Below are 27210 nucleotides of genomic sequence, written 5' to 3' on the forward strand. Positions count from 1 at the left end.
GGACTAAAAGACCATATCTCCCTGTATTAAGATAATCAGGGGACGCCTTTCTCTGGGTCCTTCATCTTGACAGGCGTGTTTGGTGGGCACATGGGAGAGGGTCTTCCTTGTCGCAGTTCCCAGACTCTGAAACTCCTTCCCACAGAATGTTAGGCTGATCCCATATTTACTATTTGTCTGCAATTAGGCCAAGACTTTTCTCTTCAGGCAGGCTTTCCTTTAAATGACTGGTTGACCAAGGGGATTTTTAAAAAAGATTATTTTATTCTGTTGTTTTACTTGTGTGTTTAATATTGCTCGTATTTGTTAGTTTTTAATACAATATTTGTTTAATGCTTTTTAAATATTGTAATAATTTATTACAGTGGTGCCTCGCTTTATGATTGCCCCGTATTACGACGAAACCGCATTATGACGATCTTTTTGCGACAATGGTCTAAATGGGGTTTTTTCGCTTTGCGATGATCGGTTCCCTGCTCCGGGAACCGATTCTTCGCAAAACGACGATTTTAAAACAGCTGATTGGCGGTTTCAAAATGGCCACCAGGTAAACAAAATGGCTCCCCGCTGTTTTCTGGGACAGATTCCTAGCAAGACAGGCAGCGAAAATGGCTGCCCTATGCATTAAAGGGGTTTCAATGTGTTTCAATGGGTTTTTTTTCCACTTTACGATGTTTTCGCTTAATGGCGATTTTCCTGGAACGGATAGGAGAAAGGTGGTGGTATATGAATGGATGGATGAAGGAAGGAAGGAAGGAAGGAACAACCATGTATCATTTCCATGAAGCAATGCTTTCTCTCTGGCCATCTCCATTTCGGTGGATGAAGACATTTTGTTATTTCTGCAGTGATTTTGAATAAATCCCTTTTCCGTTATTTTCTCTGCTTTTTAAGGGTGAAGCACGAAAAGGGTTACACCATCTGCAGTCTGGCATGGCACCCCAAAGGAGATCAGATTGCTTATACAGACACGGAGGGCAATCTGGGTCTACTTGAGAATGTCTGTGATGGAGATGGAAAGATGTCAAACCAAAAGGTAATGATAATTCGACTCTTTCTTGTCCTTTTTCATATCATTTCTAGCCAGGGGTGGTTATATTTATCCAGTTATATAAATCTGGAGACTTTGGTGGGGGATTTTTTAAAAAAATATTCTCTAATTTAGCATAAACATCTGGGAAGATTAACAGTGAAATCTTGGCTTTAGGCTTCAGCTCCTGCTCCCAAAACCTATGACGATCTTTTCGATGAGGACGGCAATGAGGATTTTCTGGAGGGTGACTTGACTGGGGAAGACTGGGGTTCAAAGCCAGTGATCAATGATGAAGATGAAGATGAAGACCTTTTGATGGCTTCAGGACGTCTGAAGAACAGAGGAGCCCGAATAGAGGATGACGAGAACTCTGTTGGTGAGGATTCTGCAAAGTGAGAGGTTTGGCGAAGGCAGAGAGAGAGAGACAGAGAGATATTGAGTTTTGAGATCGCTGCAGTTCAGGCACATAATTTCTTGGTGATGCTGTTAGTTCTACCAGCAGCATCCTCAGGCAGGTACAGAAAGATCTGCCACTATAAACCTTTGACCGTAAAGTGATCTGTCTTTCATAGATATCGGATTGCTGAAAGTGAATCCTGCCCTTGATAAGGAGGAAGAGGAGGAGGATCCAGATGGCCTCGTTCCAGTCCAGCCTCTATCGTCAACCCAAAGGACTTTCTATGACGGGCCAATGCCAACTCCTCGGCAAAAGCCATTTCAGTCTGGCTCCACCCCAGTACATCTCACACACCGTTTCATGGTAAGCGTTAGAGTCTTGTTTTATGATTTTAAGATGGTTATCTCCAAGCAGGATCTGAAGGCCTTAGGAATGGACCTCCTCCACATATGGGAAACCTTGACTTCTGAGAGTTCATCCTGGAGGCAAGTGGTGTAGCATGGCCTCTCCCAATTTGAAGAGACCCTTGTCCAGCAGGCCGAGGCCAAGAGGCTGTCCCGAAACCAGCCACATCAGGGAGCTGGACAGTGGACAGGTTGTATTTGTCTTCAGTGTGGAAAGGACGGTCACTCTCAAATTGGCCTTCTCAGCCCCACTAGAGGCTGTTCTAAGTCTTCCATACAGAGCACGTTACCATCGTCTCTCGAGACTGAAAGATGCCTAATCTAATCTAAATCTTATTCTCTGCAATTTCAAAGCAGGTTTGTTTAAAACGCTTTAAAAAGTAACATAGCTTAGAGTGCCCAAGACATGTAACGTGGTGCTCCGTTATCGTTCTAAAGGTGCAGCCAGCTGCTACATGAAACCTCCAAGAAAGCACCGTGGATGTAATATCTGAATGGGAGTGAAAGGTAGCTCAGAGGCCTGCCGTGGTAGGAATGGGGTGAGAAGGCCAGTGGGTAAATTTCATCAAAGTTTTGCCTCCACGAGTGAATCACTGTCTTCTTTCTGGGTATTGTTGTTCTTCAGGATGCATTTTCTATAGAGCCTTAAGGGCAGCGAGCTCCACTACCACCACCACCACCACCACTTGTTATAGTTATAGTTAGCCGCTCAGAGTGGTATAAATATACCAGATGGGCGGGATATAAATCAAATAAATAAATAAATAGTTATTTATTTATTTAACTTATATGCCGCCTACTCTACCCAAAGGTCTCTGGGCGGCTTACAACAATTAAAATACAATAAAAATAAAATAAAAAGATAAAACAATTAAAATAGATACTCTAAAAATTGCCATACCAAGACTGGTCCAGCACCAAATAACAAAATATAGGGGTCTGAAGGGGTCTGTAGGTGTTCGTAGGTGTGGGCCTGAGGGCTGGAACTGCCCAAATTCTGCTCGCAGAATTCATGGAGTTTTCTGGGAATTGAAATCTGAAACGTCTAAATGGGGGCATTCCTACACTTACAAATAAAATACATAGATACGGAAAAAAATTACAAAAGGCAGCCAATCCTTTGAGTTGGATGAACCTTATCAATGACCAAAAAAAAATAGAGAAATGTTTTAATCTGATGCTAAAAATGTGGTCATGTTGGGACCTTAGCTGTCAATCTCAGCATATAGAATGGATCATGGCAGGAGAAGTGTTCCATGAAATCCTGTGACTCTGAGCCCTATGAGGTGTTTTATATGTCAAAAAGCAGTCCATTAAATTTGGCCCAGAAATGTTACCAGTAGCCAGAAAGGTGCTAGAATGGGCATCGTATAATCCAACATTCTGGTTTAAACCTCTGACCTCTGTGGGATGCGCTCATTTTCAGAGCACCACATATAGTTCATTGTTGTAATATGGACTCTGCATGTAGATGTTCATTGAACAGAGGTTTCTGATTGCCTAAGGGTGGACGGCTTGTGTCTAGTCTTAAGTAAATGACAGAGTAGCGGTAGTACAGGTATACACCAGGGGGCGATAACCAAAAGAATCTTCCCTGAGATGATGAAGACGGCAAGCACCAGAGTAGTGTTGATAGCAGATATTGTATTATTTACAGAATATACAGGTATATTTGCAGCTAAGTCTTTGTTCTCAGTTCCACAGTAATGCACAACAGTTTCCACAGAATTTAGTGCATATATCAGAGTCAATGTCCAGTAAATAAGTTCAGTAGTCGTATATCATACGTTCCGTCCAACTTGCCAGAGTTCCTCTTCAATACCAAGCACATAGACACAGCTTCCTCCAGGATTCTCAGGCACAGGAACACGACGACTCTTCTCCACGAACACACAAACAGCATCACCACCAACAACCCACAACAACCCACAGATTGTGTGTGCTTGTTCTGCTAGTTTTATCTCAGTATTGTCCAATCCTATGATTGCACTCTCAGCTGTGTATATTCAATCCTTGCTTCACTTTTATAATACTGATCCTGACAATACTTATTGTCATGTTACAAAACTTGATTTAACAATTCTATCCAGGTTTAGCCCAAACCTGTCAGTAAACAAGCCATTATTTAGCTTAAGGGTCTCCGACTTGTCTTTTCTCAGCGAGCCTTTCCATCCCACCCATAGGTGTGGAACTCTGTTGGTATCATCCGATGCTATAACGACGAGCAGGGCAACGCCATTGATGTTGAATTCCACGACACCGCGGTCCATCATGCAATGCATCTGCCTAATTCTTTGAATCACACCATGGCAGACCTTTCCAACGAAGCTCTTCTACTGGCCTGTGAGAGCACAGATGACCTAGCAAGGTAAACCACTAGGAGCCACTTCATGTGTGGCCTACGCTTGTCAAAAATACAGCTTACCTCGAGGAGCCTCGTGGTGCAGTGGTTAAACTGCAGCAAAAACTCTACTCACCCCCCAGATTCAATCTCAGCTAGCCGGCTCGAGGTTCGCTCAGCCTTCCATCCTTCTGAGATCGGTAAATTGAGTGCCCAGCTTCTGGGGCGGGCGGGGGCCTGCAAGTTGTTGCCTGCATAATTAAGATTGTAAACTAGCTAGAGAATACTTTAAGCGCTGTGGGGTGGTATATAAGCAGCACACCTTACGATTGCTTTGTGCTTTACCTGCAAAGCGGTGATGGCGGCCAGGATGAATTAATACATCTCAGAACTGTTGTTGCTGTTGCTTCTTGCAAAAGCCAGGGGACAGCAGAAGGATAAAGAAAACCTGAAGCTAATAAATGTAGGAAGATTTATTGCCGATTTATTGTCAGCATTTCTAGTGACTTCTGATCTGGTTTACCTTCATTGGGGGGGGATGAGTCCCTCTTAATTCAGTTCAGTGTTTAGCAGAGCTGCTCCCATGAGGGTCCATACCTCCCCCACCCCACTGCACCCCCGGGTGCCATGGTCAGATCTTCATTCCTTAATTCTTAAACAATTTCCTTCCCCCCCCTTTCATTTTTAGCAAACTTCACTGCATCCATTTTAATTCCTGGGATTCCAATAAAGAATGGACAGTTGACATGCTACCTGAGGAAGATATTGAAGCGATTTGTTTGGGCCAGGGCTGGGCGGCCTGTGCCACCAGCACCCTCCTGCTTCGCCTCTTCACCACTGGGGGAGTCCAGAAAGAGGTGTTCAGCCTCCCAGGACCAGTGGTATCCATGGCGGGACACGGAGAGCAGCTGCTGCTGACATTCCACAAAGGTGCTTTCTCGGTTCCTGCTAAACTTTTATTTAAATGTCTCCCGTGTTGTATGAATGAAGGCTGAGTTGTTTCGGCCACATTTTTTCCAGCTGAGACCTTGGCTATGTTGGACCCAGGAAGTCTCAGGACTCTCTCTCATGCAGAGTCAAGCCATTGCTCCAGGTAGCTGCTGCTACCCACTTTGATTAGGTCTAGCTCTTCAAGGTATTAAGAGAGTCTTTTCAAGTTTGACCTTGAGATGCAAAACATTGAACCTGCTTAATGCAGTCTACGGGGTTTTTACTTGCCAAGGTGACATTCTGCCAGTGAATGGTGGCTCCCTCTGGCTTCCCTTCTTCCCACTGCCCTTTGCGATGTAAACGGTTCTCAAAGGCAGCCAAAATTCCTTTTCAGTCTCGGGATGAATTGCTTTTTAGAGAACAATAAAAGGAATTTTGATCATTGAGCTTCAGAATGGAGAAATAAGACTTTAGATTTCATATCATAATACAGTGTGCCCTGACAATAATGCGTTCCAGGCAAATTGCTGTTAAGCGAAATCGTCGTCAAGTGAAAATAACCCATTGAAATGCATTGAAAACTGGTCAATGCGTTCCTGTGGGGGAAATACCTGCTCGTCCAGCGAAGATCCTCCATAGGGGAAGCCATTTTGCATCGCTGTCTTCCGGAAATAGGTCCGGAAAACAGCGGGGAGCTATTTTGAAAACCCGACGATCAGCTGTTTTTAATCATCGTAATGTGAAAAACCAGTTCCCGAAGCAGGGAACTGATCGTCGTAAAATGAAAAAAAAACCCATCAAATCATCGTTTTGCAATCGCTATAGTGATCGCAAAAACCTCATCGTCAAGCGATTTCATTGTCAAATGGTAATCGTCAAGCGGGGCACCACTGTAAATTTAAATAAATTTGATTCCCTAAAAAAATTCCAAATATGAATTTCTAATGCTCATATTTTATGAGTGAAAATTAAAATGAACCAGGGAATTGAAATCCAGCAGAATATCTTAGGTGGGGAAACTGAAATTTTGGACATGCACAGTGAAGTTTTATGCTCCCCCTCAGCCCTGCTACCAACCCTTTCTTTATGCATCATCCTGGCTAGAATTAATGCTCCCTGGCCGTTTTTCTTCTCCAGGCACTGGCTTTGAAGGGGATCAGAATCTCGGGGTACAGCTGATAGAGTTTGGAAAAAAGAAGAAACAGGTTTTACATGGCGACCCACTTCCCCTTTCCAGGAAATCCTACCTAACATGGGTGGGATTTTCCGCAGAAGGTGAGATGGTTTATTCTTTTCTCTTTAGTCAGAAGGACCTTGATCTGATCTGATTTCTAATGATAAATTTCAGGGGCTGACTTGAAAAGTAGTTGATATGAGGCATGAAAACATCCATGAAGAGAGGAAAACAACATTGTGACATGAATCACTCTCGTGGATGATGTTGTGTCTTTGAGATTTGCTGGTTTGGATTCATGTATTTGGATTACAACTTAATAATAATAATAAATTTTGGACTGTGGAGTTGGAAGGAACCCTGTGGGTCATCCAGTCCAGCCCCTGTCAAGGAGGCACCGGTGGGGGAATCAAACTCCCAGCCTCTGCCTCTCCAGTCAAAAGCCTAAGCCACTGAGCTATCCAACTTTACAGGAATTGGAATTTTTGTGTGTGTATAGAGTTTACACTGTGCTTTTTGGAGTAACCAGTATGCATTGTCACAGCTGTACTGTAAGATGTATCAGGGAAATGGTTAGAAGTTTTGGTGTTGCCTATGTTTTTTGTATGCTGCCTCTTTGGCCCTTTTTTGTATTTATATAAGTGTTGTTAGTTTTAATATTGTCTTTTAAATCATGCAAGCTGCCTTTGATGATGTAAGCCACCTTAGGTCCTTTTAAGGAGAAAGGCGGATTAAAAATATTTTAAATAAATAAATAAGATAGGTAATTTTCTCTAGTTTCTGTTTCCACTATCCCAGATGATCCAGAAATTCCATCCTGTTATTTCCCTGCTGATTCACCACCTCGTGCATTAGATATTCTTTTGGCCTGCATTGCTTTTTATCTGTTAATTATATTGGTTTTCATCCCAGAGTGTCCAGATGCATAACACAAACAACACATCGCTTCCTATTGAGAAATAAACACATTTGTCACCCATGTGACATCAAAGGATCTTTAAAAGCAGTGCATATGACAGTGTTCTAAGGAATGTCCGTAAAGATTGCAAGGGGACTTAGGATCCTTAAGGAAGTCTTGATAATCCTCTTGCCCTCCAAGGGTGTCAGACTGCAAGAGCCATCATCATCAGGCTGACTGGGGATGATGAGAGTTGTAGCCAATGTATCTGCATAATATCCAGTTGGAAAAGGTTTCACTGAATGTGGAACGTCAGTTCAGTGACAGCAGATGACCAGAAGATGGCAACATTTCCAGCATTAATTTGTGGATGACTGTTCATTTCAACTGGTTTCACAGTTTGTACTTTTTCAGAGATACTGGTGGCGTGGTGGGGCGGCGGTGTTTGCCTTCAGCATCAGTTGTTGAGAAGTGACTTCACAAAAGTGCTTTCTGTGTGTGTGTGTGTGTACGTGTGTGTCACTGTTAAACAGGTACCCCTTGTTACGTGGATTCCCAGGGCATTGTACGCATGTTAAACAGAGGGCTTGGTAATACTTGGACTCCGGTCTGTGACACAAGGGAGCACTGCAAAGGGAAGTCTGACCACTACTGGATTGTGGGTGTTCATGAAAACCCTCAGCAGCTCAGGTAGGAAAATACGTTTTGCATGATAATCCCCAGGGTGCAGTGTCTTGCCCATTGGCCATCATGGGCTCAGGTATTCTGGGAGCTGAAGTCAAAAGAAACAAAGAAAGGAAAAAGCTGAATTTCTCCCCCTGTTCGTTAGTACAATAGCAATTGAAAAGAGCTGCCATGTTTGGCTCAGAACCTTTCAGACAGACTTGCTCAAGGGCTCCTTGCTCCGTTGAGTCTGCGGTCGTGGACAGATGAAGGTCTGCAAGGCGAGGAAGAATCTCTTGCTCTCTTGAAGGAAGATCTATGTCATTGGGGCACTCAGTTCGGTCAATGGACTGCCACCGCAGTAGCTGCTGTGGGTCCCTTTGCTGACCACAAAGCCCCCCGCAAGCCCTCTTCCTTGCCCATGGAGAACCTCCACATATTGCTCCTGGCATCTCTTTTACGTCCAGTGATTTACAGCAATTTCCCATGGATAAAATTCAGTTCGTTGCCATTGAGCATGGGTTGGTTGCGCCGTTATCGGTGGACTTCACCCACTGCACAAAAACGGTACGTTCCTTGGCTTCCTCTTTCAAGTCATCCATTTCTAGGAAAGTCATCCTTAAAAGCCAGAGAACATGTCTGACCGGGAGGGTGAACTTGAATGACAGTCATTGTGGTTTCCCCACCCTCACCCTTTCCGAGATAGCTAAAGATAGACAGCGTGGCGTTTAAATGGTAGTTGAACTGCTGCCCGCAGGAAAGAGAAAATGTATCTATGGTGAAGGGTTTGGTCTTAATAATAATCAAGTTGGATTTTTTTGTTTGTTTGTTTTCAGATTGTTTGCTGTTTTAGTTTTAAATACGGACGGTTTTGTTAGCATTTTCTCTGTACTTATTTTTGTGTTCCTGTAATAACATTCCCCTTGGAGGTGATGTTGATGCACAATTAACATCAATGGACTGAGTTCAAAATGTAATCAATGGAAGAGGGACAGAGATGCCTTGAGGAGAAAAAAAATAAACTCTTGGCTGGTGAACTGGGGTAAAAGCTTTGCCAGTCTGCCTGTCAGCATGGCGGCAGTGGGGGAGAGAGAGAGAAGAGGCTCTGCTGCCTAAGGGATAAAAGAAAATGGGTGTGGGAGAAGAGAAGGAAGAAGGGAAGGGAGCAGCACACAGCCGAGGGAAGGTGGACAGAAAGAGCAGTTAGCTTTGTGGGAGAAAGAGGGAGCATAGCAGTGGGGACATGGAAGAAGAGGGCACCAGTTGCAGGAAAGTAGCAGCTCCCAGAGGGATGTAGTGGCGCTGCGGGTTAAACCGCAGAAGCTTCTGTGCTGCAAGGTCGGAAGACCAGCCGTCTTAAGATCGAATCCACGCAACGGAGTGAGCTCCCGTCACGTGTCCCAGCTCCTGCCTACCTAGCCATTCAAAAGCATGTAAAAATGCAAGTCGATAAATAGGTACCACCACGGTGGGAAGGTCTAGTCGTGCTGGCCACGTGACCACGGAAACGGTCTACAGACAAACACTGGCTCTACGGCTTGGAGACAGGGATAAGCACCGCGCCCTAGAGTCAGACACGACTAGACTAAATGTCAAGGGAAACCTTTACCTTTACATAGCAGCTTCTAGCCCACGTGAGGTTGGTTGCTGAATAAAAATGTCCCTGCCCATTCAAACCTATTTATAACCAGCATCTTCCCACATTCATTTGTTGATCTATGTGTTGAGACTTTTTTAAAAAATAAAGAAAGCAGAGGGTGGAAGACATACACAGTACTGGTCCCTGGCCTGCAGCCTGAAATAGTAAAATTAAATGAAGCGCTTCCTTTCCACTGTGTTAAGAATCAGAAGGTAGCAGAGAAACGGCTGGCTGAGCAATGACGTCTCGATTCTGCCTTTCTCTCATGCAGATGCATTCCTTGTAAAGGAGCCCGTTTCCCCCCGATGCTTCCACGTCCTGCTGTTGCCGTGCTGCCTTTCAAGCTTCCGTTTTGCCAGACAGCAACCGATAAGGGACAAATGGAGGTAAGGAACTGTCAGCAGCAGGCCTGCTTGGCCTTTTTGGGGGGGAGAGTCCAGCTCCCAGCTGGTCTGTGTCCAAGTCTCTTAGAACTGTTCTTGCAAGAGGCCCCCGATCAGAACTGACCCATTGGGCTGCAGGTCCTTTTCAGGAAGAGAGGCGGGTCAACTCACCAAACAGCCTCTTCCTGTTGGTATTAAGGCTCATTCTACCAGAGCTCTGGCTATCTCTGCGGCCTTTCTTCGTGAAGTACCACTTCCAGACATTTATAAGGCTGCTGCATGGGCAACGCTGTCTACATTTGCCGCCCATTATTGCCTGGATCTGAGAGCCAAAAAGGATGCAGCGTTTGGGAGAGCTGTACTTTCTTCTGTTCTTCCGTGACGTCCCTCCTCCAGTATGGTAGCTTGTTAATCACCCATTAGTGTGCATTCACAGAGATCACAAAGAAGAAAGAGGGGTTACTTACCTGTAACTCTGGTTCTTTGATTGGTCGCCTGTGAATCCACACGTCCCGCCCAGCCTCCCCTCTGTCTGTCATTCCTGTATCACTTTGATGCTGGGCAGGCTCTTCTTCGTGGTCTGCCCAGGATGGACGGACCACGTGTACTAGGAGGGCGGTCCTTGACAAACGTATTATAAAGCTCTAGAATATTCCGGAGACATCTGTGCAAGCGCAGATTAAACCCATTAGTGTGAGTTCACAGAGGACCACTTGAAGAACCAGAGTTACAGGTAAGTAACCCCTCCTTCTTGAGCATTGGAGCTTCCTTTTTAGATAAAAAACTAACAACGAATCCAGCAAGTGTCTTATCCTTATGGTTGCAAATACACTCTTCAAACTACAAATACCAGCGGAAATCTGAGAAATGAAATGGGGGTAGAGAAGGATAAATCTTCTAGCAGTTAAAGCCAGGATTTTAGCACTAAAATCTGTACTTTCTTTTTGTTAAGAGAGATCCTTTGCTCAACATTATTTTGATTCCTAATTTTCTTTACGGGGAACTCAATCTACCCAATTTTGAAAATAACAATGAATGTGGTCTTTTAATTTTGTTGTTTTGAATCCTTTTGGGGTTTTTTGGCCAAAGGCAACTTTGAAACCATGCAGGCTGAAGACTTTTTCCCTTCATCCAGTGCCACATCTTATCCTATTTCTGTGTTCCTCTAGAATAGGGGTTCCCAACCTTGTATAACCCAGGTGTTCTTGAACAGCAATTCCCAGAATGCTTCACCACCAGCTGTGTTGCCCGGGGTTTCTGGGAGTTGCAGTCCAAGAATACCTGGGTTACCCAAGGCTGGGAATAGAGATGGGCACGAACTTCAGTTCAGAGGTTCATGCTGGTTCATCAGCCCAGGACCATAAGTTCCATGCATTCCCTTCCCTCAACCCCTGGCCAGATCCTCCACTCACCAGCCAGCTACTCTTCTCCTCTTTGGGCATTCATCCAGTCCTCGCAGGAGTGCCGGATTCTCTCCTCTGCCTCCTTTGGCAGCTGCCCACTCAAGATAAGGAAGTGGGGTGGGGATTCCTACAATACAGCTTTTGAGTGGGCGGCTACTGGAGGAGGCGGAGGAGGGACCCAAGCGCTCCTGCCAGGACTAGTCAAATGCCTGAAGAGGAGCAGGAGAGCAGTGCATGCTGGCTGGCAAGTAGAGGATCCGGCTGGAGGGGTGTGGGAAGGGAACATGTGTCCTCTGTGGTGCTCATCCGATGATCTGATGCGAACCTCCAAACCAAGGTTCATGCCCATCTCTAGTTGGGAACCACTGCTCTAGATCTTTGACAACAAACAACACTAAATAAATGGCTACTGATAAGCTCTCTCCTGTGCTTTTCCCTCCCTCTGCCTGGTTTAGGAGCAGTTTTGGCGCTCCATCCTGTTTCACAATTACCTGGACTTCTTTTCCCAAAATGGATACGAATATGATGAAAGTGTCAAAAGTCATGCCATCCAAGAACAGCAGAACCTCCTAATGAAAATGTTTGCAGTAAGTGCCTGGTATTTTAAATTCAAAAAGAACTGTAGCCATCTGAGCGTTAGGCTGTTTTCATTTTAAATACAACATGTAATATTGCCTTTTATCCCTCTTTGTAGTCTGGGCATTTTGACTCTTCCATACATCTGTTTACTTCGCCTTTGTTAACTCTTTTACAGGGGACATTTAAGGACATTTAACCTGTGACGGGTTCTAGTTCCTCTCTTTGCATCAGAAGAGAGAAACCAGAGGTTTGGAAACTGAGCCCTTGGATGTGTTTAGTCTGGAGCGGAGAAGATTGAGAGGCAGTATGACCAGTATCTGGAAGGCTGTCATGCTGAAGAGGAAATGACCGGGCTTGTTTTGAGCTGATCAAGAGGATAGGGCCGGAAGTAATGGATTCAAGTTATAAGAAGGGAGTTTTTGATTAAGCATTAGGAAAATTCCTGACAGTGAGAGTGGTGGTTGGATATCCTGGTTGGATAATATCCAGCTGTCAAGGATGCTGTAAGGGGTGCACTTCCTGCATTCGCAGTGCCCGGAGACCAGAAAAATAGGGGATGATTTTAAGATGCTGCTGAAGATTCGTCTCTTTCCTGCAGCTTTTGGCGGAGCTCTCTCGACATTTTTTGATAGGGCCCCCATATCTATGAGGGGATTGTACCTCTGCTCAGATATGCTGCGCAATCAGGCCTTTAGGCTGGCTTATCCTAGCTTGCTATTGCCTGGGGTTTTTTATATGCTGACAGTTCAATGCATTCCAATGGGGGAGAAAAAAATTCACCAAAAATTAACGAAGACTCAGAACAAAGCCAAATTAAGTTTGCACAGGTTTTGCAAGGTGCACTAATGATCCCAAGCATTTAAAACCGTTTTTGAACATTTTAAGACACACTTAAAATTGAAAAAAGGGACATCGTTAAGCGAAACAGGGGGACCTAAACTGTCATCGCTAAGCGAGGCAAGGTCACGAACATTGCTATGCGAAATTTTCCCATAGGAAACATCGCTAAACGGAGCGTAAAATTGCTCAAAAAAACCCATCGCTAAGCGAATACATCGTTAAACGAGGCAATCGCTAAGCGAGGCACCACTGTATAATATAATGCTGTACTACTAATTGGGCAGTATGTGAATGTTCAGAAATAAATGAAATAAATTTGGTTGCCCTTTTGAAAAACAGGCCTGTTAGTTCATGGCTGGGATGAGGATGCCAGGAGAGGGGTGTGTGTGTGTGTGTGTGTGTGTGTGTGTGTGTGTGTGTGTGTGTGTGTGTGTGTGTGTTTGTTTGTTTGTTTGTTTGTTTGTTTGTTTGTTTGTTTGTTTGTGTGCAAATGCCCATTAATTGGGAGGTTGTACCATTTGTGCTTTATCACTACGAGAGAGGAATCTCCAGGTACACTCCTTGGTACATAACTAATTAGCAAAGGGTTTTAGCTGAGGAGAAGGGATGGGGAGAGAAATTACTTTTGAAGAAGTTGCTGTCTTAGAGAAGGTTTGGGATGATCCAGTACCTGTTTGAAACAACCCCTTGAGGAGTATACAAAGGCATTGATGGGTTTAAAAAGTGAAGTAAATTGCTTAGCCTAGCCTAGTATCTCTAAGGAGGCCACTGTGCTGATCTGCTACCTTGCTGTCTGACTTGCGCTCTGTCCTCTTGAGCCATGTTGTCAGTGTGTAAATATTAGTTTAGATTAGCTAGCTTTCTTATTTTATTGTGGGAACTGTTCTGGAAGTGTTCTTGCTTCTAGCCTGAAACTGTTTTTGAATGCTTATTTGCTCCACAGCTTCTTTATTTTTTGTGACTTTTAAAAACTGTTTGGAAGTGTTTTTTTTTTCCTTTTTCTTGCAACATCTTTATCATACTATAATATATTACAACAGCTTGGTTGTTTTGGGAACAAGAGATTGTACTAAAGAAAAGTCTTGCCTCAATCACCTGGTGGATGCTTTTACATTTTATGGGTATTTTAGTATTTCTACCTTGCAGGGTTGGCATAAAAGTCTAAAGTTCTTAATCTTATGGGTTTTGGTAATTCTGTGAAGCACTGAATAGTCAGAGTCACTCAGGGTTTTGGGAAGGGTATGGGGCAGGAAGATTTCTCTCCAGCCATCAGCACATCTAGCCCTCTTGGAACTTACCCCCATCGGAAAAATCTGGGCAGTGTTACTGAGTGGTTAAGTGCAGGTCTTATCTTGACCTGGCCTTATCTTGACAAGCTGGGAGCTGGATCCTCAGAGTCTCTTTCAGCTCTCCAATTCTGTGATTCTATGCTCAAGCTACTGAATTTAAGTACAGCCAGATATCTAGAGAAGTACCTAGGTAACTGCCTCAGAAATGTTGTGACTGTATGGCGAGCAGCCTGCTCCTCTGTTCCCAGACTGCCCAAAGTACCAGATGCCTAATAATCACCAACTTTCTATGTAATTTTGTCCTTAACTGACGTCCTTGCCCTTCCAGATGATAGTTGAAAGATAAAATGGAAACGCTCCAGTTACTGTTTGCCCGTTTTAAAATTGAAACACTGCTGTGTGAAGGTTTTATGGCTCTTTTAAATGCTCGTAATTTTCCCCTGGATGGCAGCTATAATTCTCTTTCCTGGTCCTTGCAAGCAGGCTGATATTTGCCCACATGGCTGACTCTTTAATGAATGAATGTAGACTGAAAGGTGAGCAAGGAGGGAGGAGGAGGAGAAGAGAACGGTATCTTATTATTTCCTTTGGCTTTTTCAAGACGCTCTTTCTGTGCAAAGCATCCATTTCCTCCTTTTCCCCCCCAAAGCTTTCCTGCACGCTGGAACGTGAATTTCGCTGTATGGAGCTGGCAGAGCTCATGACTCCAAATGCCACCAGCCTAGCCATCAAGTACGCCTCGCGCTCTCGGAGGCTGATTCTCGCCCAGCGGCTTAGTGAACTGGCAGCGGAGAGGGCAGCAGAACTGGCAGCTGCTGAAGGACCTGGGAAGGAAGAAGAGGAGGAGGAGGCGGTGCCACCACCGGATTTCAGACACCATCTCAATAACAGGTACAGTGATGCAGTAATCAGCAAACGCAGCGATGGCATCACTGTTGACCTAATGGGCCAGCCTGCATCTTCATGGCTTATGTCTTCCCACAACAAACTAGCCTGGCCAGCTGTTTCATGTTTGCTCTGGGAGGTTTCCCATCTCTTAAGCCATGGGGACCTTTGGGCTCTTAGACTAGGGGAGACATCCTCTGACCATAGGACTTCATGCATGAACAGGAAGGAAACAATGGGGATACCCAGGGATGATTTCAGGGTCAGAAGTGCGGGTTATGCATTTTTTAAAACTTGTATCCTGCCCTTCACGATAAAGCACAGAAGAATTTTACAAGGCGTCCTTTTCCAGGCACTTATCAGACCAAAATGTCCTCTAAGCTGTGCATCAGGAGTTTGCATGAACTGCCAGTTTGTTTACTTCCTGTTTCAAATGAAGCCCCACCCACAGATCGAGGCTCCTGCACAGCGGGACAGAAATGTAGAGGAACTTTGGATCAGATCCACATTCACCATTGCTTTTTAATCTATGTGTATAGACTAGATGCACGGCAGATTTAGCTTTTTCTGGATTTCTCAAAGCTTCTGAGACTTCTGGAATTTCCAAAACGGGGGTGGGGTGGTCACATCTTGTTCTCCTGTGCTAAACATAGAACTGGTACATAACATGCATGCAAAGATATTAGGGGAAATAAACTCTTTGTTTAATCTGAATAAAGTGTCAGATAAAAGGCTTTGGGAGCAGATCAGATTTTAAAAAGTTAAGTCCAACAGAGTGTTAATATTTTATCTGACCTCCTTTTCAGTATTTAATATGAGTAAAAGAAGAAAGGGTCGTGGTGGCGCTGCGGGTTAAACCGCAGAAGCTTCTGTGCTGCAAGGTCAGAAGACCAAGCAGTCGTAAGATTGAATCCACGCAACGGAGTGAGCTCCCGTCGCTTGTCCCAGCTCCTGCCGACCTAGCGGTTCGAAAGCATGTAAAAAATGCGAGTAGATGAATAGGTACCACCATAGTGGGAAGGTAATGGCATTCCGTGTCTAGTCACGCTGGCCATGTGACCACGGAAACTGTCTATGGACAAACGCTGGCTCTACGGCTTGGAGACAGGGATGAGCACCACGCCCTAGAGTAGGACACGGCTGGACTCAATGTCAAGGGGAACCTTTACCTTTACCTAACAGAAGAGGGACATGGTGGCGCTGCAGGATAAACCGCAAAATCCTGTGCTGCAGGGTCAGAAGACCAGCCGTCGTAAGATCGAATCCACATGACGGAGGGAGCTCCCATCGCTTTGTCCCAGCTCCTCACCAACCTAGCAGTTCGAAAGCATGCAAATGCGAGTAGATAAATAGGTACCACCTCAGTGGGAAGCTAAAACAGTGTTCCCTAGTCACGCTGGCCACGTGGCAACAGAAACTGTCTTCGGACAAGCACTGGCTCTATGGCTTGAAAACGGGATGAGCACCGCCCCCAGATTCGGACGTGACTGGACTAAAAATGTCAAGGGGAACCTTTACGCTTTTAAAGAGAAGAATGTCATGCTGTTTTGTTTGGTATTTTGTCATCTTAATTTAGCTGAGAAGTACAGCTGAACGCTTGTGCTTTCTTTCCTGTAGTTTTCCTTTAAATCAGTGGTTCCAGACCTTGGGTGTCCTCTGATGTTCTTAATCTACAGCTTCCGTAGATCTTGGCCAACGCAGCTCGTGGTGAAGGCTCCGGGGAATGTTCATCCGAGCCCATCTGGGGACCCAAGGTCTATGAATCCAGTGACAGAATGTTTTCTGTCTTCAGAATATTTTTGCCCTTAGCATTTTAGGGCTTAAAAAAATCACACAGAAACGGCACCCCCTTTTTTTTCCTGGCATCCTCAGAGAAGAAGAAAGCATTTGCTTTCCGGTGAACTTTTCTGAATTTCTTATGTGTCCGAACTTGTTCTGCAGGTGTTAACTCCCATGTTTTGCATCTGCTTCCATTTGAGTCTCTGAGGCCAAAAAACAAAACAAACAAACAAAAAACAACAGAGGGATCGTAGGAACATCTTGTCACTTCTGAGCTGAAAGATGATCCCAGCCATCTTTATAGCTGTTTGAGGGCAGAAAACATCCTCGGAGCGCTCTGCGTTTAGAGGGTGGCAAGGTTTATTTTATGCAAGCGAATGAGTGGCTAAACTATGTTAAGAACATCGTGTTGGGCAGTAGCCAAGTTCATTCATTGTGTCATCTTGATAATGCACCATCGGTGCAGAAGAGTGAGCAGCAAAGCTCAAGTATTTTATTCCTCAAACTCATTCATTCATTACACCCAACCTGTGTTTTATTCAAAGCCTTCCTTTAGATTGAGATCTTCCTTAGAGGCCTGGTTTACTTGCCCTACTGTGACCCAGGAGGGGGGGGGGCTTTTTTGGGATAGCTGTGCATGCTTTGCTGTAAACCACCCAGAGAATGTATTTCACTATGGGATGCTATATACGTTTAAATAAACACAGAAACAAAAACAACCCACCCCTTCTTTGTAGAGTTTTCCCCTGCACCTTTTCCTACTGATGTTTACTTCTGGAGAGTTTACTTCTGGAGGGTTTTTCCTTAGCTTTCTATTATGTTCCTGTTGCTACGAAGGATGTTCCTGTTGATTAGTGTTACATACAGCACTGATGTTACCTGTCTGTCATGGGTTTGGAGGGAAAGTTCCATCCTATGGGGAGTGGAAGGCGGGACATCAGGAGGAGGGGCTGTACTGTATATATATGTGGAGCGTGTGTGGAGAAGAAGCTGGAGAAAAGCTGAGAGAAGAAGCTTGAGTGGGAGTCTGTGTGTCAGACTGGGTACTACTGTGTGTCAGTCAGTACCAACCTGATAGGTTCAGGTGTCTGTATGGTTAGCCAGAACTGATAGGTTCAGGGTCTGTGCTTCAAGTTAAGTGTTCTGTGTGAACCAAACTGTGTGCATGTATGAATGAGACTAAGCCACGTTACTATATCTTATTCACCTGATCATTTTATTTTCCCTGTGTGTTGTTTTAAATAAACCTTATTCTTTTATTTGTTGAAAATCCATCCCTGGTCTGTGTGACTTCTTATAGGGAATGGTTGGTGGCAGCTTAGTTAACGTGTGGCATATCCCAGTAGGTCTGGGTTTGTCACAATTAGTAGCATAAATATTGCATTGCACTGATTACTTCTTTTTTTTGCTTTATGTATCTGTATTTTAATAAATTTTTACTAGCTATTTTAATAAAGGAGAAATCAATTGTGAAGATCAGTCCCCTTGCCATTAGGTTCAGAATAACGACCCTAACCTGTCATTTTTGTCTATGCTTTTGACACTCCAGCCTTTGCTCCTTGGGCAGTCCGGAAGCCTCCTGTTGAGTGTATCTCTCTGCTTTAGTTACAGTAAGACCCCCACAGAATGGAGCCATGCTCGGGTGAGGAACCTTCAACGCCAGCAAAGTATGGAGACCTATGAGGAAGCTGGGGATGAGGAGGAAGACACATCTGAAGGAACAAAACCGAGTGAGACACAAGCTTATGCGCAAATACAAATATCCAGGACATAGTCATGTATTTTGGAGACCTAAAATGTTGGGTGGGCTTTATCATTTGAGAGGATTTGAGAGGGATGGATGGATTGATTTTAAATAGTTTTACCCCACCTTTCTCCTTAAAAAGAACCCAAGGCAGCTTCCATCATTAAAAGACAACATTTAGAGCTAAAACCAGTTAAATATGCAAAAACTTATAAAGGATAAAAGAAAAGCCACATTAAAAAACTATAAACAAAGCAACACCAAAATCAAATTCAAAGCAGTAAGGCACAACAGTACATTTAAAACCCCCACTTAAGCAGCCAGTCATTAAAGGAAAGCTTGCCTGAAGAGAACGGTCTTCACCTGCTTGCCAAAGGACAACAAAGACGGGGCCACCCTGGCCTCCTGTGGGAGGGAGTTCCAGAGTCTAAAGGAGCAGCCACAGAGAAGGCCCCTCTCCTGTGTACCCACCCAATGTACCTATGCAGGTAGTGGGATTGAGCAAAAGGCCTGTCTTGATGATCTTAATACTCAAGCAGACTCATAAAGGGAGAGGCAGTCAGTCCTTGAGATTGCCACAAGGTTAAGACCAGCACTTCGAATTGGGCCTGGAAATGGCATGCGAATCCCTATGATCAGCCCTCATTAGCAATCTGGCTGACATGTTGTGGACCTGCTGAAGTTTCCAATAGTTGTATGATAATTGGCAAGCCTGACCAAGGGAGAACCACCTCCTCCCTTCCCAGATTTGGGGAAATGGGCTGCCCCATTCCATTCATCTCTCCATTGTCAGAATAGCAGGTGGGACCTGTGCTTCTCTGCCTCGCCTGTTTTCAAATCTGTATCTGTCCCTCTTGCCCGGTTCCCTCTGCCTGGCTAGTATTCCATCTCTGTTGAAACAGAGTATGTAGCCTAAAAATGCTACTGGTTCATAGTTAACTTGGAAGGCAGTTTAAATGTCAAAATCTGCTTCATGTTGGTATTTACATGTTTACACTTGTTATTTTTTTTCTGAAGGATCTCCCCTGCTCTGTGGAACCGCCTCTACTCCAAAGTCTGGTGAGTCAAAGTTATTTTTATTCTGGGTAAGGAAAACTTCTTAATTGTTGGTCCCCTTTGTCCAGTCACTGGGTGCCTGCTTTGGAAATGTATTTCCTCCCTTTTTGTTAAACAAACTTTGTTATCCTATAAAAGCTTTCAGACTGCACGTGGTTGCACTGACCTTACTGCTCTGACTTTCCAAATTCTGTAGTCCAGAGATACTCCCAATCAGGACGAAATGCAAGGACACATTTCCCATATTTACTTTGCATAACTATCTTTCCACTGGATCCCAGAGGTTTGATCACTGAAAGTCGTCTTGACATTTATAGGTCTTCAGACTTTCCATGAGACTTACTGTTTTGCTGTTTGCAGGACAGAGAGCAATTTGGAGAAGTGGGGAAGTTGTTCCATTTTAGTATCACAGATCAAAAGCAAGGAATCTTTTAGCACCTTAAGGATGAGCCTGTTTTATTCAGCATAAGGTTTCACAGTGCCATTGCTGCGATTCAGCTATACTGTGAGGATCCTGGAATGAATCGCATGAAAGTGGAGAATCACATGGCAGGGCGAGATAGTGGGCCTGAGCACCATTCTGTCTACATCAGTAGAACTTGGGCCCCTGTTTTGTACTAGCGTGACATTGAAATTGCTGTGGATTGTACTATGAAAAAACATGAGTTGTCCCAGACTGGCCATAATCCAACCACCTTCATCATCAGTGTGTGATACCATGAAATAATATGCTGGGATGATTGGGCATCGACTCTTAATTTGCTGGCATACAAAAGGAGAAAGGCAGAAAAGGATCAGCCAGAGAAAAATACTTGTTAACCAGTCAATCAGTCATTGTCTTTGTATTCAGCTCCAAAATATGCACAGTATATTAATTGGTTGTTGTAGGTTTTTCAGGCTGTTTGTCCATGTTCTGGAGGTTTTTCTTCCTAACATTTCTCCAGTCTCTGTGGCTGACATATTCAGAGGAGAGGAGTTAGAACTCTGTGTTCTAGTGCAGTACATGGGATAATTGAGTATTTGTAGCTGTGGGATCAGCTTTTTGTCCTTTTCAGGAGATTGGGTGATTATGGTGATCAGGTTCTTTTTTTATAAATTTTTTTTTGTTATGGGAGTATTGTTGTGATAAGGTGAGGGGAGATGATCTGTTCCTGTGATTGATGGGTGTCGTTAGCTAGTCTTTTGCGTTTTGTGGTCCCAATATATAGCTGGACACAACTGCAGGGTATCCTGTCTACTCCTGCAGTGATGAGGGGGTCCCTTCTGTCCTTTGCTGACCATAACATTTGTTGTATTTTTGAGGACTAAAACAATCAGAAAAAATAATGTACAATATGCTCAGTTCATGAAAAAGCAAGATTTTAAAAATCTTCTCCACATTACAGAAAGATCAGAACAATTTATTCACACATGTGTAGAAAAGCATCAATAGCAAAGTTCTTACTGTCAAGACAGTGCGCATTCTGCCTTGAACAAAAGTATTTGGCCATTAAAGACTGCTGGGAAAGCAGAAAGGCTGCAGGTCCCCAAAGGCTCAGGGGGGTTCGTTTTTTTCTCTGCCGAAACTGGGTCTGGGATTGTCACATGTCAACATACGAAAGTCAAGATTATGTCCTCATTTTAGGGAGCAAAGAGGATCAGCATTCTACACAGCCCTGCTTGTAGGTTTCTGTTCCGGATGAAAATAATTTAGTGTGTCCATCAAAAAACACCTGTTTTTTTTTAAATTAACTTATTCTTTATCTCTCTCTGTCTCTTTTGTAACTAAAGCTGGAGTTGTACCTATCAATCAAGGAAGGATCAATCCTTTCAAGGTGAGACCATAGTGATTTTACCCGAGCAAGCTTTTGTGTGAAATATGTGAAGTGCATTGGAAATCCTGACCGAACAGGCATGGGATGAGCGGGAAAAATGTTTCTCAGATGTTTTGTTTCTCTAGCTTTCCAGTAGCCAAAAGGATTCGCTCGTTCCTTCGGTGAATATTCTGGACAGTATGGCCAAACTGCCCAAGAAAACTCCTTCGCCAGCCAGCCGAGCTGCTCCCAACAAAGAGAAGGGTCCCGTGATAAAGCCGTTGGTGCCCAAGGCCAAGTCAAAGCAGGTGACCGTCCTGAGCTTTGTGCTCTTTTACGATGGTGAAAAGATTTAATTTCCTGTGGCCAGCCCCATTGCAAGTGGAACCTAAAAGAAGAGTCTAGGATTGAGATCAGAGGTCAGGGCCAGGGGAAGAGAGAGAGAGAGAGAGAGAGAGTGGGGAACCTAAAGGCAATCAGACTCCTCTTCCTGTATTACTTTCATATCAAGCCTATAAGTAGGAATAATGGTCGGAATCTATTAATTGCAGCATAATGGGAGTACCATAATTTTCCGTGGTTAACACAGCAGGTTAAGAAGTTGGCATTTCCTATCACACGCCAGTTGTATGACCTGCTGTGCCAGACTCTGACTTCTTAATTTCTGTCAAGTTGGCATTCTGTCAGCGGAAGTATGCTACAGGATTCTGGCCGACCAGCAAGAAAATCTTTCCAGCTGTTTGTTCATGTTATGGAGTGGAGCTCTTGCTGACGCTTTGCTATCTCAGGCTCTTCCATGCCATTTGATGTACCACTGTTAAATAACACAGATACGTGTTGGAAGACAGGTTCCTGTGACGTTTTAAGATTCGTAACAAGTGGCAAGCTTAATTTATATTGTCCTGGTGCTAGACATATATCTTTTACTGGAGGGCTTATCAAGCAAATCAAATGATGTGCACAGACTACCTTACGCTACTCTGTTTTATTTTAGTATCACACACTTTAAAGCTACTGTTTTTTAATAAGTATGTTTTGCTCATTGCAGCTGGGCCTAACCCATGTGTTTTGGTCATTGCCGCCGAAGATTGTTTTGTGCTTAAAATGTGTTGAGTGTATTTCTTGGTACATTGAGATTTAGAATTATGTTTTTGGTACATCATGTATAAACACAGAGTAGTGTAGAGGGAGAAAAACACAGAACAGCTAAACATATGTCTTATCTCACTGTTCAAAATCCTATTGCATAAGTAATGTCTGTGGAATGGTGATGACATCATCAGTAGGAGAGATTATTAGCAATTTTTCATTGTGTAGAAGCTGTGGGATCCACGGGACAGAAGGAAGAAATCTCTATCTGCTGGTGGCGTCATCACCCTTCTGACGCCATAATTTAAGCAACAGGATTTTGGCAATTATTTGCTTCCCTCATAAATAGTTCATTTATAAAGTATGATGCCTGGTAAGAAAATTATCCAAAGCGCACTCTTCTGGAAAGACAAGTGTTCATGTCAATGAGAGATCCTTGCCCCAAGTCTGAATTGCACTGCAAAAACAGTATAATTTACTGCGGAGCTTAGATTCATTTATTTCTTGGTATAGGCGGCGGCAGCAGCATTTTTCCAACCCCGAGCATCTGCCATGGAAAAGAATATCATAGAAGAGAAGGGAGAAAAACTTGAATCAAAAAAGAAAACCGCAGAAGAGAAAAGAGAAAAACTGGAAACTATCCCACCTGAGTCAAAAAATTTGACGGAGGATAATGACAGTAAAAGGTCAGTATGCCTGTTGCCATTCTAGGGTGACCCCCCCCCCGCTTTCAGAGAAATCCAGGTGTGAAACTCTTGTCAAGGGGGGCACATGGCTCCCTTCAGAATGTTTTCCGAAATGGAAGTCTCCCTTTTTATTCTTTTCAGGCCAAAGACTGGATTCCAGATGTGGCTCGAAGAGAACAGAAGTCATATTTTGGCAGATAACCCTGAGTTTGAAGAAACAGAGATAATAAAAGAAGGCATGAGCCGATTCAGAACATTGTCTGCAGAAGAAAGGATGGTAATGCCGCCCTCCTGCGGAGGATTTTATCTTTTAGGCATTTATTTAAGGGGGAGAAATTCTGTTCTTTGACATTGCCTTTGACGCTTCTACTTTCCACTGTCTTCACCGGCATCTCCTTGCATTGTGTTCCGTCCTAGTCTCTCACTGTCCCAGAATGAGAGAGCAGTGGTGACCTGAAATCTCATCTTACGTACAACACAATCTGGTCCACACTCTGCTGCGCTGTATGAAACCCCCTGACCCCCAGAACATGAAACAGAAAAGTTTCACACAAGTGCCGCGAGGTCACGTTATACTAGCAAAAAGCTCTTATAATGAAGGTGGGTGAGGAAAATGTCATGTGGTCTGGGAGCTCATCGCCCTGCATGTGTGGTTGGACTATATCTCCCAATCTCTGTAGCAGTTGGGAATTGAAATCCAACTCTTATCTGGAAGAGCACTGATCCAAAGGTTTCCAGATGTGTTTCCTCAATAACACACTATATATTAGTCATTACTAATATGGTATGTTATGCTGGCTGGATAGCTCAGTGGTTTAGGTCTCTGGCGGCAGAGCCAGAGGTTGGGAGTTTGATTCCCTCACTGGGCCTCCTCAGAGGAGAGCCAGCCTGGGTGACCTTGGGCCAGCTGCAGAATCCCAGAGCATCCCCAGAAGAAGGCCATTAGAAACTACTGTATTTCTCAGTATGCTCTCCCTCGAAAACCCTGGAAAGGGTCACCATGAGTTAGAATTGACTTGATGGCGCACATGATGGTGATGATTATGGTGTGTTGCAGCTTTTCAAAGTTGTGTGGAAAAAAGCTCACTATCTGAGCAAACTGTTCTGACTTCTTAACTACTTCCGGTGTGCAGAAAGCTTTCCTGAGTTCTTCCTTGACGAAGGAATTACAGTAGTGCGCCGCATAGCGACGATAATCTGTTCCGGAAAAATCGTCGCTATACAGATTCGTCGTTATGCGGGGGGAAAAAGCCCATAGGAGTGCATTAAAACCCATTTAATGCGTTCCTATGGGCAAAAAACTCACCATTATGTGAAAATCCTTCATACGGCCGCCATTTTCACTGCCCGGTAAGCGAGGAATGTGTGTGAAAACACAGCGGGCGGCCATTTTTTTTACCCGGCGGCCATTTTGGAACCGCCGATCAGCTGTTCTAAAAACATCGCTATGCGAAAATCGGTAAGCGAAACAGCTTACCGATCGTCGCAAAGCAATGTTTTACCATTAAAAACATCGCAATGCGATTGCTTTTGCGATCGCAAAAACATAATCGCTATGCGGATTCGTCATTAAACGAGGTGCCCATTAAGCGAGGCACCACTGTACAGACTTTGCTGAAATGTGTTGAGCCAGGGCAGACAAATTGAGAATTCTGTTTTCTTCCTCGGTTTCGTTTTGGCTTCCTGCCTTTTCATCTCCTTCCCCCCCCCCCATTCTTAGCTACTCAAAGCCTCCTGTGCTCTCTTCTCTAAAGATATCATCTCATATGTCTACTCCCATGGCTGTCGTGTTATTATTTCTATTCTTTCTATTCACTTAAGGCTTGGATGGAAAAAGCCAAAGGAAAAGCCACTGTCGATCCCACTGAAGGAAAGAAACGGAAGCGCCTTGAGGGTGTGAACCGGGACGGGCAAGAAAGCCAAGGAGCAAAATTAAATGAGGACTCAAGCTCGGCTAAAAAATCCAAATCCTTTCAGCAGTCTACTATCACGAAACTATCCGCGTTTGCCTACAAGCCAAGCTAGGCCACGTGGATCCTTTTCGTGGCCTCTTCAATGGTCCCTTGCAGAAACCCAACAACTGGTCTTGCCAACGACGGCTGAAGGACAGTAATATGGCTGCTCCGAGTGGAGCATTTCGGCAAAGAAGCTCTCTGTGGATGAGTGTAGTAGCTTCGTCTTTATCTGTGTTACATAGAGTAGGTGTACATTTAATCTGTAGGTGTTCAGGTGTACTGACATTTTATGCCGTGTGAAATGTAAAGGTGCTGTCAGGAGGTCTGCCTCAGAGGCTGAAATCCTGATACTCCATGTAGTAAGTTGCCCTTGAGTAAACTCATTGAATCAGGGGAGATCTGTTGATTCAACTCCTCTGTAAGTTCCATGGATTCAAATGGGGCCTACTCTAGTTGAGACTTCCTGGAACCTAGTAAGCCACAACGAGAGTAGACCCATTTGAATCCATGGAATTTCTGGAGGAATTGATTCAAGGGACCTGTTCTTAGACTAAGCAACAGGAATTCAGCCAGTGAGTCAGAACCAAATATTTCTTGAGTATGATTGATGCACAGTGTGCACAGAGCAGAAGAGACGGGACCAAAGCTGAAAGGCAGTGGTGGGCGAGAGAACGCAGGCCTGCCCAGCTGACACTCAATTACCATTCTAGTGTAAGCTTGTTGATGCAGCTGAGATTGAGGCATGCTGAGTAACCCCATGAGGAAGGGAAGCATGCAAGCCCTGCCCTTGGTTGCCTTGTACGTCTGGAGAGTGATGGGCCTAAAAAAGGAGAACCTCTGCTCTCCGCAGAGGCTTTCCGCCTGAGTTCAGACCCTGCAATGCCAGAATTCGAACTCGCACCCCGCAGCCAGCCACAGGAATGATGCTCACGTAGGACAAACCTAGCACACTCCCCCTTGTGCATCAGTTCGGCACGTGTAAACCAAGCATGTATAGGACTGATAGGGTTTCCTATCCCAAGCATTGCCTCTGTTTATCCGTTCTGAAACTTTCCTGCTTGCCTTCTTGTGTACTGAGAGGTGAGCTTGTCCTGAACTGGACTCGCTCAGCTCACATCTAGCTTTTGTGACTCGTCTGCAGCCCTATATGGCATACAGAAGGGATCTCTCCCCCTTTGGCATAGAGGGCATAGCTGGTTAGACCTGTGTTCCACACAGTCGTCGGGCAGCCCTCGGCTCAGATTATCGGGCAACCGTGTTTTCCCTTTCCCCAGCTCTCAGAATAGTCGGGGTGGGGTGGAGTTGGAGGTTTGTTTGTGTTTTGTTTTGTTTTGTTTTTTGCATCCTCACTCTTAAATGAATAAAGCAATTACCTTTTTTGTATCGTGGTTGTTGCATTTTTCGTTTTCATCTCCATCCCCATTGTGCACAGCTCTTGTTTAAACTCTGGTTGAAGTAGATGCAGCATCATTGATCCTGGGGATAATAATGCTCTGAGGTAAATGAGGAAATGGATGCAGGAGCACACCTGTTTTTAGCTGCCTCGGGCACGCATCAAAGGCTGGGCCGTTTTTCCTTTCTCGTTCAGAAGTTGATCGCTTTAAAAAAAGCCAAATAGGGCTTCGCTAATCTACTGGAGCGGGAAAGTGTGGGCCATGAATTAGAAATACTCAATTCAGATTTCACATTCTGCAAGTAGCTTTCCTGCAGCTATCATCTCTCCAGCCTCGGCCCCTCAACTTTGATTTTAATGTTGCTTTAGGTTTAGAGAGCTACGTAAACGTCTGTGGAAATAATTTTTTAGGATAGATACTGGCAACTGTGACCCTTCAGGTGTTTTTTGGATCACCCTTTCCCAACAGTCCTAGCCAGCGGAAAAATGTTAGGGGAGTTCCAGTCCAAAATGAAAAATGTGGGCTACAGTTGCCCACTCCACCTAGCGCAGATACATAAGAACCTAAGAGGAGCCCTGCTGGATCAGGCCAAGGGCCCCTCTAGTCCAGCTCCCTGTATCTCACGGTGGCCCACCAGATGCCTCTGGGAGCTCATGAAATTGCTAGATCCCTGTCTTCTGATCCCCCTCCCCTGCATCTGGCATTTGGAGGTCCCTTCCTTCTAAGCCTGGAGATTGTACATCCCCATCATGGCTTGTCACCTGCGATGGACTTTTCCTCCAGGAATCTGCCCCATCCCCTTTGAAAGGCATCTAGGCCAGAGGCCATCACCATATCCTGTGGCAAGGAGTTCCAC

General features: G+C 44.5%; 1 protein-coding gene across 3 annotated transcripts in view; it reads left to right on the forward strand.

Annotated features, from left to right (window-relative positions):
- The window catches only part of WDHD1 (WD repeat and HMG-box DNA binding protein 1), a 50195-nt gene extending 23847 nt beyond the window's left edge, over window positions 1-26348 (forward strand). For all 3 annotated transcript variants that reach the window (XM_078384043.1, XM_020777711.3, XM_020777712.3), the window contains exons 10-26: window positions 895-1036; window positions 1208-1409; window positions 1606-1793; window positions 4018-4202; window positions 4864-5105; window positions 6243-6380; window positions 7711-7867; window positions 9751-9865; window positions 11721-11852; window positions 14623-14864; window positions 18243-18367; window positions 19399-19440; window positions 21208-21251; window positions 21377-21538; window positions 22833-23005; window positions 23147-23282; window positions 24827-26348. In XM_078384043.1, coding sequence (XP_078240169.1) covers window positions 895-1036; window positions 1208-1409; window positions 1606-1793; window positions 4018-4202; window positions 4864-5105; window positions 6243-6380; window positions 7711-7867; window positions 9751-9865; window positions 11721-11852; window positions 14623-14864; window positions 18243-18367; window positions 19399-19440; window positions 21208-21251; window positions 21377-21538; window positions 22833-23005; window positions 23147-23282; window positions 24827-25030 — 2629 coding nt within the window. In that variant the 3' untranslated portion in view covers window positions 25031-26348. The remainder of the gene's footprint in view (window positions 1-894; window positions 1037-1207; window positions 1410-1605; window positions 1794-4017; window positions 4203-4863; window positions 5106-6242; window positions 6381-7710; window positions 7868-9750; window positions 9866-11720; window positions 11853-14622; window positions 14865-18242; window positions 18368-19398; window positions 19441-21207; window positions 21252-21376; window positions 21539-22832; window positions 23006-23146; window positions 23283-24826) is intronic.
- The last annotated feature ends 862 nt before the right edge of the window (window positions 26349-27210 follow it).

This window comes from Pogona vitticeps, chromosome 1 (assembly GCF_051106095.1).
Source record: "Pogona vitticeps strain Pit_001003342236 chromosome 1, PviZW2.1, whole genome shotgun sequence".
Taxonomy (NCBI): domain Eukaryota; kingdom Metazoa; phylum Chordata; class Lepidosauria; order Squamata; family Agamidae; genus Pogona; species Pogona vitticeps.